The sequence below is a fragment of the Orycteropus afer genome, unplaced genomic scaffold (assembly GCF_000298275.1).
Source record: "Orycteropus afer afer isolate SDZICR_OR568_19922 unplaced genomic scaffold, OryAfe1.0 scaffold00193, whole genome shotgun sequence".
In the NCBI taxonomy this organism is placed as follows: Eukaryota; Metazoa; Chordata; class Mammalia; order Tubulidentata; family Orycteropodidae; genus Orycteropus; species Orycteropus afer.
In genome coordinates, this window is record NW_006921780.1 from 5,565,558 (window position 1) to 5,575,466 (window position 9,909).

At 46.7% G+C, this 9,909-nt stretch overlaps 1 protein-coding gene across 1 annotated transcript in view; it reads right to left on the minus strand.

Annotated features, from left to right (window-relative positions):
- LOC122150655 (T-lymphocyte surface antigen Ly-9-like) overlaps window positions 1–9,909 on the minus strand; it is a 36,590-nt gene that overhangs the window by 5,704 nt on the left and 20,977 nt on the right. Inside the window, exons 2-4 of the mRNA XM_042781894.1 lie at window positions 7,905–8,255; window positions 2,952–3,221; window positions 2,026–2,292 (exon numbers count right to left, since the gene is read on the minus strand). Coding sequence (XP_042637828.1) covers window positions 2,026–2,292; window positions 2,952–3,221; window positions 7,905–8,255 — 888 coding nt within the window. The remainder of the gene's footprint in view (window positions 1–2,025; window positions 2,293–2,951; window positions 3,222–7,904; window positions 8,256–9,909) is intronic.

Below are 9,909 nucleotides of genomic sequence, written 5' to 3' on the forward strand. Positions count from 1 at the left end.
CCCATTCATCTAGTTTATCTTCTGCTATTTGTGCATTTTGGGTTATGCTTGATAATCTATTTATGCCATATATTACGGCCCCTAAATTTGCCCCTATTTTTTTTCTTGAGGAACATTATAGTTTTAGGTTTCTCCTTTAAGTCTTTGACCTACCTGGTGTTAGTTTTTGTGTTTGATGTGAGGTACAGATCTTGTTTCATATTTCTGCAAATGGATATCCAGTTTTGCCAGCACTGTTGTTAAACAAGCATTCTCTTCTCCATTTAATGGATTTTGGCCCTTTGTCAAAAATCAGCTGACTGTAGGTCAGTGGATCTATTTCTGGATTCTCACTTCTACTCTATTAGTCTATATGTCTGTCATTGTCCCAATACCAGGCAGTTTTGACTACTATGGCTGCAACTGCCTTTTAAGAGAAGCCCATTTTCCCTGATACATCTCTTCCTTCATTGCTACATAGTCATCTTCATCATGCTTGCCAGATCAGTTTCACTGGCATTCTCAGTGTCTTCAACCAACTCAGGGCCCCAGCAGCTGCACTCATAACCCTCTGCACTCTCATCATCCTCTGCACTCTCCAGTTCTTCATTCTCTATGGGGTAGTACTCTTGAGCTGGTGGTGCTCCAGCCAGGGCTGGGCCAAAGCCAACAGCCTTGTGGCACTCAAGTTGCTTCTGGCACTGAGAATTCCACATCCACCTAGCAGCGTCTGAGGGGGCCGCCAACTCAAGTAGGAACAGTAGTGCCACCTTCCGAGTCTCCACCAAGCCCATCATCATAGAGTTTTAAGCAGAAAAATAACACAAGCACTTCTTTGATTTAGAATTAACCCTGTGCAGCAATCAGGATAATTGGTAGGGAAAAGACTAGAAAGAAGGAGACTAGCTAGGAGGTGACAATTCAGGTAAAGAATAAAGGGAAAGTTTATTCCCTTTATTCAATGGTTGTTCCTTGGTGGTACAAATGGTTTGCACTCAACAGCTAACTGAACAGCTGGCGGTCTAAGCCCACTTGGCAGTGAACAGAAGGAAGGCCTGACAATCAGTTTCCATAAAGATATTGCCAAGAAAGCCCTCTGAAGCAGACCTACTCTGTAACTCATGGAGTATCCATGAGTCAGAATTGACTCAACGACAACAGGTTTGCTTTTTCATTTTTATGAGCAATGGCAGTAGTAGTGGAGAAAAGGAGGGGCTCTACAGGACACCCAGCTTTCTTCTTTTGGCAACAGAGAAAAAGCTAGTGGAGTGAAGAGAGAAGGACTATGATCAGAGAGAAGAGGTACCGGAAGCCAACAGCCCAGGCAGCTGGGAAGAGCCTATCAACAATATCAAGTGCCATGGAGAATCCCAGGATAATGAAAACTGAGGAGTGGTCACTGAATTTGACAACCAGGATGTCACTGCAGGGGATAACTAGGGGCAAGGATTTGAGGAGTGAATGGTTGATGAAGAACTTGAGATAGCAAACAGATACAACTGTTTCAGAAGTCAGCCTAGAAGAGAAGGGGAGAGGGAGTGTTTGGCCTGCCATATTATCCTGCTATATATAGCCTATGACTGAGTTTAAACGGGTGGGGAAGACAAGAAACACCATGCTTGCCCACCAGAGGAGCAAACCTTCAAGTCCCTCTCAAAGCTCCAGGCAAGGGAGGGCCTGAAGCTTCTCTGAGGACACAGCCAAAAGGGATCCCCCTCAGGAAGCTCTGCAGAGCTGAAGCTGAATGGGAATGGGGGAGACACCTTCCCTTAGGGTGTCCCAAGAATGAGTCAAATGCCCAGCTGTGTTAAAAGCAGGTGGAGGCACAGGGGACACTTGACAGACAGGTGGACAAAGAGAGGCCATTGGGATGATAGATCCAGACACCTCATCTCTTGGCACCCTACAGACACTAGCTGTTGCGAGACTAATTCTGACCCTCCTTGTCTTCAACTAGTTCTAGAGCCCTGACAAAGCCACGCAAGGGTGCTGAGAACCTGGGCAGAGACTGTCTCAGAGGGAGAGGGTCACTGAGGAGAGAGTTACCTGAGCAGAGGGGTCTGGCTGGGATGGAGTGGGATCTCTGGCTGACAGGGTTCCTCACGGTGCAGTGGTAGCTGTCACTGTCCCCGGATCTCCAGGAGACTTGGAGAGTGGTCCCTCCATGAGATACAATTGACCCCTGGCCATGGGGGTCCCAGCTGTACTGAACATCCTCTCCAGCTTGGTCCAGGGAGCAGACTAGGGTGATGAAGCACATCCCATCACTCATGTTCTGGGAGCTTACAGTGATGTTGGGTTTCTGCAGCTTCTCTGTGCCAAGAAGGAAATGCTCACTATGAGAAGGCTCTGGTCTGGCCAAGCAACAGCTTGGAAAGGAAAGTTCAACTGTGAGGCCCTCTCCCCCAACTCACCATAGACACGCAGGGTGAAATCCTTGGTGACATTCATCAGAGGAGTACCCAGAGTTATCTGGGCTCTGTAGAGGCCAGAGTCCTGCAGCCTCAGGGGGCTGATCTGGAGAGAGTAGCCAGGGTGGGGGATGTGCAATCGTTTTGTGTAGGGTCCCTGAGTCTCAGCAACCAGGACTGGTTTGCCTGCTGGTCCTGGTCTCAAGACAACAAGAAGCCCTCGAGAGCTCCATGTGACATTTTCCACCTTTTGCCCCACTGGGACCTCCAGGGGTAGAGTGGCTGACTCCCCAAGGGTGCCAATCACTGTCTTCCCCACTGTTGTTCCTGATCCTACACACAGAAAGGAAAAACCACAGACTCAGTGTCTCCCTATCCACTCTGGGCAGTGCAGGTCTGATAGCTCCATCACGTCCCTCCTGTCTAAACCCTTAAAGGTGATCCCTTTCAGCCTCCCTATCAGCTCTACCCCCAAGAGCACCTGCTCTGCATTCTGCCCCACATCCACCCACCCCTGGCCCAGCCCACTCCCTCAGGGGTGTAAATGCCCTCTTCCCATACCTGCACAGAAGTGTGGCACTGAGACAGGATAGGAGCTGCTATTGCTGACTGGGTTCTTGACCATACAAGTAAAGGTTAGTGAATGGTTTCTGGGCCTCAAGGAGATACTGAGGACAGACCCTCCATGGGATACAACAGTCCAGGGTCCCAGGGGCATCCAGCTGTAGGTCATAGGGCCTTCACTTTCTGCCACACAGGTCAGAATGAAAGTACAGTGTCCATTTTCACTCATCCTGGAGCTGAGAGTGACCTGGGGCCGGGCCAGCTGCTCTGTGTGTGGGGGAAAAAAAAAAAAAAAAAAGACTGAGGACTGCAGACTCCCTTCACTGGGGAGAAGGCACAGGCACTGCCGCCCATGACCCAGCATCATCCTGAATACATATGACTAACAACAGAGGCAGGACCTGCCCACATCTGCATTAGTGTTCCCACTTAATAACACATTATTCCTAGAACAACCTGGTATCAAACCAAAAAACCAAACTCACTGCCACTGAGTCGGATCTGACTCATAGCAACCCCTCCTTGGGTTTCTGAGGTGGTATCACTACGGAAGTAGATTGCCCAGTCTTCCTTCTGAGGAGTGGCTGGTGGGTTTAAACCACCAGCCTCTGGTTATCAGCCAAATGCCTTAGGCACTATGCCACCAGAGCTCCCACGAAGTAGGTAAGGCAGGTGTTATTATCTACTCCATTTCAGAGGCTCACAGAGCTTACTATAATTTGCCCAAAGTCTCATCTGTGAAGTGGTAAATCCAAGATCCATATCCAGGTGAGTCTGCCTCCAAAGCCTGGGCTCCAGCCGTGCATTGAAAATGGCTATATGTACTTTCAGCCGGTGGTGGTGGTTTGGTAAAACTTTCACCTTCCACACACTCCATGCAGGCTTCCATACTGCTATGACGCTGAACAGGTTTCACCTGAGCTTCCAAACTAAGGCAGACTAGGAAGAGAGGCCTGTTGATCTACTTCCAAAAATTAGAGAAAATCCTATAGATCACAGTGGTCAGATCCCCAGCCTAGCACTGGGATTGTACAGGACCAGGCAGCATTTCGTTCTGTTGTGATTGGAGTTATCATAAGCCAGGGGCTGACTTAAAAGCAGCTGAGAAAAACAACAACGTATGTATTCAAAGGTATGCTATTGTGCTATAATTAGATCTTTCCCTAGTAAGAAGCTGTAGTAAGTCTACACTGAGCTTTCAGATACTGAGCAAGGCTCCCAGAGGAAGTGGCCCTGAACCACTGAGGTTTCTCCCATTCCCTTGGTCCTCCACCCCACCCTTCTCTTCTCCCAAAATCATACCACCCAGGTGCTCTCCTAAAGGTATCCACATTGTTATTATTTGCCTGCCTATCTCCCCAGTTCACAGTCAAATTAGGGAATGGGAGGATATGGGGAGACGGCAAGACCAACTGCAGAGAAAACGGACAACCAAGACAAACTAACAAAATCGTAGAGCATGGAAGAAGGGTGCTCAGCCATACAGCTGATAGTGACGTCAGGAGCAGCTCAGTTGTGCAGAATAGGAGCCCACAGGCCCAGAGTGTCCCCTGGGAGAAGACCTCCTGGATTTCCTCTGCTGGGTAACTTTCTACTGCCTCACCCCAGGGTGTCTTCTGTAGGCCGGCCCTGGCATCCAAACCATTTTTTACTTCTTCTCCTCAGCAGCCCTTCTCTGATGAATATGGTGACATACCAGAAAGCCAAAGGGCCAGGGCACAGGGTGCAGGGTCAGGGTACCTGAGTTTGGTTCACTCAGCCACTTTCCAGCTCTGTGTCACAGGTATGTTATTATTTTTTTTCTCTCTCTGAGATTCCTAGAGAGAGCCTAGAAATAAAAACCTCTGTCCTGTCTGCAGGAAGGGCTGTGGTGAGGCTCAAATGACCTGGAAACACCCAAGGATAAGAGCCTGGCCCATTGTTATCAATGTGGCTGCTGGGCTGTAAGCTTGAAGGGTGCCTCTGAGGAAAACCCCACATGCTGACCAGCAAGCACAGCTTTTCCCTTCACAGACTGTAACCAGGCACCACTGCACACTGAGCCCATCCTGCCAGACTCACCCTGATGTCCATCAGTATGGCAAGGGACTCCACCAGCTCTGGGCCCACCTGAACGGACCTGGGTCTTACCCCAGGTGCCAGCAGATCTTGCTTCATCAGTGGATCTTATCCCATTGTGAAGAGCAGGCTATCGCCAGCCCAGGCCTGATTCATGGCCAAAATGCTTTCTCACCAATCATGTGAGCCCTGACCAGGAGCAATGCCATCATCTCCACAAAACAAGATGCCCTTATCTAATAGGAATCTTTCCCATAACACCACCCAAAGAAAATGTCTGAGAAGGTTCTCTGCCTTCCCTCCATCAGTTAGTTTTCTTCTTCACTCATCATCTATACCTTTCCTGCTTGCCTACTTTCACTACAGGGAATCACTCTGCAACGGCATCCTGATGACCTTGCACATATCCGCATAGATCATGTAGGCAAAGCCTTGAGCCACAACTAATTTGAGTCTTGACAAAATGCCTTGTCATTCTCCCAGAACACAAGAAGATGGGTGACTTGTGAGGAGCTACTGCAAAAAGCTACCTCAAGGCCATCTCCCAGTCACCTCCCTATCTCCTTTGGGAGGCTGTCATGAGACAGTTTCTCACCATCTCCCGGGTTGTAATGGGTATGAAGTTTTCGACTGTGTATATTATTGTTGCTTTGTACACCCAATTGACTTTAACTTATGGCAACCCCATGTGACAGAGTAGAACTGCCATATAGGGTTTTCTGGCTATAATCTTTACAGAAGATTACCAGGCCTTTCTTCCAAGGTACTGCTGGGTGAGTTTGAACCATGAACCTTTTGGTTACCAGCTGAGTGTAAACCAGGCCTTCAAAGCAGTTCTTTCTGGTTTGACCCCCTGCTGAGAATTTGCATTTCCAACCCAGCTATGCTGAATCAGAATATACATTTTAACAAGCTCCCTGGGTATGGTATGCAGTGTGTATCTAGGGTGGAAATGCAAATTCTCAGCAGAGGGGTCAAACTGGAATGAACCTGTTTGAAGCCCTGGTACAAACTGTACCACCCAGAGACCTTCCACAGGGTATAGCTGCGGACTATAAAACCACTTAGCTACAGTCCAGCATTGCCTCCTAAGCAGCAGGGTGTCCCACTCAGTGTTGGATTGCTCAATAAGCAAGGTAAGCACAGGCTTACTTGTGCTTATTTACTAATCTGCAGTGAACAATTTCATACTTTTTCACTACATCAAAGATTTCTGCTTCTAGGTATGGCTGGCATCATCTCTCCCAACCCCATAGCACCTTTCTACAGAATCAAAGCCTCTTTTCAAATTTCTAATCCCAGTAGGCACAGGTAAGCATGGCTTACTTGTGCTTACTTACTAATCTGTAGGGAACAGTTTCACATGGTGATGCATTGAAAAATGTAAAATTTCACTGCTGTTGTTGTTATGTGAGGTCAAGTCGGACCCGACTCATAGTGACCCCTTCCTTGGATTTCGGAGGCAGTATCACTATGGAAGTGGATTGCCCAACCTTCCAAGAAGTGGCTGGTGGGTTTGAACTGCCAGTTTTCTGGTTAGCAGTCAAGTGCCTTAGGCACTATGCTACCAGGGAGCTCCCACTAGAGATTAGTAAGTAGTAAACCTTACTTATTGGATAATCTGCCCCGCCCACACTCTCAGTGTAGTTATCTGGCCCCTTTTGTTTTGGTGTCATCCTTTTTGGTGTGTGGGACAAGGATCCAAAGACCTGGCACTTTTGGCTACTCTTTTTTTCACTGTCTATGTAAGTAATAAACTGACTCTGAAAGTGGCTCATTTCACCAGCCAGGTCAGTCAGAATTTAGACTTGCTTGATGCTGTGTGTTCTGGGCACCCATCCTATTGCTTCTTTTATAGTTTCTCCTGCTTAAAAAAAAGAAAAGAAAGTTAAATGAAACAAAACAAAAACTTTAGGGAATATGATCCTTTATATTGATGTGGCGCTTTACAAGACTCTTTCACATGCATTTCTTTCTCACCAGGTCATATTACTATGTTAACAATGAGAAAGCTCAAGCCCACTGTGGTGGTTAAGTTTGTTTCAACTTGGCTGGGCCTGGTTGAGTGGCTGGGCAGCTCGATGTAGTATTCCCCATTATGAGACTGGTAATCAACTCCATGGTGAAATCTACTGTGAGCAGTTGAGTAGCTGTCTTTGGGGGTATGTGGTCTGTTTCCCATATATAAGAAGCAGCTTTGGGAATGGTCTGTAGCTTATGGGATGCTTGAACCCTACACTGTAGCGGTGTCAATGTTCAGTAGTAGCTTGCCATGCTCTGCCAACTTTGGGACTTTCAATGGACTTGAATTAATGCCCTGCTGTGTGGCTTGGTAGCATCGGTACTGTGCCATTTTATTTGTCGACCTTGGGCTTGAGCCTCACAGCCAGTAGCTGCCTGAGTGAAGAGGCCTCCAGCTTCAGTGAGCCAGGAGCAAGAGGCAGAGCTGAAGCCCAAGGTCAAGGGGCTTTCACACAGCCCCTAGAACCTGGCACTTGGAACTCAGACTTAAAGCCTCCAAACTAAGAGAATAAACTCCTGTCTGTTAAAGCCATCCCATGTGTGGTATTTTCTATTAGACAGGCACAGAGGTAACCAGAACACCCACATAAATAAGTTGTGGCAAAACCCAGTTCTCAGGGCCTGAAACCCCATTCTTTATCCACTACATGTACCACACTTTTGCTCCAATTGGTCAGGGACAAGTACTGGGCCTTGAAATTTGTTAGGAGATTCTCCCAGATGATTCTACTTTATATTTGTTTACAGTGAGCATGTATTACTCTAGCAATTAGAAAGAAAATTGTAAATATTACTAAGACAGGAAGGGGAAAAGGCTATAAAAATGTCTGAAAGACTGACCCTGCTCCCTTCCCCATCCAGGGCACTTACCATAGACTTGCAGACTGTAGTCCTGGGTTTGGGTGATGGGAGACCTCCTCAGGTTAACGTAGGCTCGATAGGAGCCTGCATCCTTGCTGCTCAGGTTACTAATCTGCAGAGAGTGGCCTGGACCCACAACACTAAGGCGTCCCCAGTACGGGGTGTCTGCCTGGTGAAAGATGTCTGGTCCTCCAGCTTCTACCAGGGTTATGCTGGCGATTGCCACAGGTACTGAGCGGGTCGTCCAGGAGATGCTCTCCACCTGCTGCTCAGAAGGCCACTGTAGGGGCAGAGTGACTGATTCTCCTAGGATTCCAGTTACCACTACTCGGACTGAGTCCTCACAGGAAGCCCATGGCCCTGTGGATGCAGAACAAAGCAGGTAGCTTCAGGGGCAACCTGACAAAGCCAAGGAGTAGTAACCATCCTGAGAGCTAGTCAGGTAAGGGATTATTATCCCTATTTTACAGATGAGAACTGGAAACCCAAGAATTTAGAACCAAAACTGGAGCACAAACCAATGTCCTCTCCTATTTAACAGAATACTTGTCAGCACTTACATAAATTAATTAATATATAATTAAATAATTATATAAAAGATGCTTTAAATGTTACAGTTGTGAGAGGAATGGAAAGTAAGGAAAATTCTTCAGAGGCACTTGTGGGAATAATTTCTGCTGTTACTCTGAGTCACTCTTTTGGCCATCTTGCTGGCTAGAAAGCACCAGACTCACTTTGTTGTTGTTGTTGTTATATGCCGTCGAGTCGGCCCCGACTCATAGCGACCCCTCCTTGGATTTCCGAGGCAGTATCACTACGAAAGTAGGACTGCCCAACCTTCCTTCCGAGGAGTGGCTGGTGGGTTTGAACCGCCAGCCTTCTGGTTAGCAGGCAAGTGCCTTAGGCACTATGCTACCAGAGCTCCCTTAGCCCAGCTCTATTCACAGCAGAGTTGCCTTGCAACCATCTCCCATAGAAGCTTGTCCAGTCACTTCTGAAACAGAAGCCAGCTCCCCAGAGGCCCACCAGGTTTCCTAGGATTGTATTTTCCTAGGGCAAGAGAACTTTGCCATGCTGGCCAAGCCAGTGTAACTGTGGCCAGTGGGACAGGTATTTAAGCACTGCCTATACTGCACTTGAGGGAAGAATGTAAGTACCAGGGTACCAATCAGACTGCTGAGTTTAAACCCTTGCTGCACTATGGACTAGCTATCTGATCTTGGACAGCTGACTCAACCCCTCTGAGTCTCATTTCTCTCACCTGTGAAACAGGGAGTGTCATCTTCTAGGAGTTTGTGAGAAAAAATGAAAAACTAGGGGCAAATTTAGTGGCCCTAATATTAGTTTTTCCTTGAGAAACTTTACAGTTTTAGGTTGCACATTTAAGTCTTTGATCCACCTGGAGTTAGTTTTTGTGTATGGTGTGAGGTACAGATCTTTTTCTGCAAATGGATATCCAGTTTTGCCAGCACCACTTGTTTAAGAGACTATTTCTTCCCCATTTAATGGATTTCAGCCCTTTGTGAAAGATAACTGACCATAGGTCAATGGGTCTATTTCTGGGTTCTCAATTCTATTTCATTGGTCTATGTGTTTGTCACTGTACCAAAACCAGCCAGTTTTTACTACTGTGGCTGTATAGTAGGTTTTGAGATTTGGGAATGTGAGACCTCTTTCTTTGTTCATCTTTTCCAATAGTATTTTGCTTATCTGAGGTCTCTTTCCTTTCCATATAAAGGCAATGATTTATTTTTCCATATCCTTAAAGAACATTGATGGGATCTGGATTGAATTGCAGTGAATGTATAAATTACTTTGGGTAGAACTGACATTTTCACAATGTTCAATTTCCCTATCCATGAGCATAGTATGTTCTTCCATCTATGTAGATCTTTTATGGTTTCTTTAAGCAGTCTTTTGCAGTTTTCTTTGTACAAGTCTTTTGTGTCCCTGGTAAGATTTACACCCAAGTATTTTATTTTATTTTGTAACTATTGTAAATTTGGACTGTAAA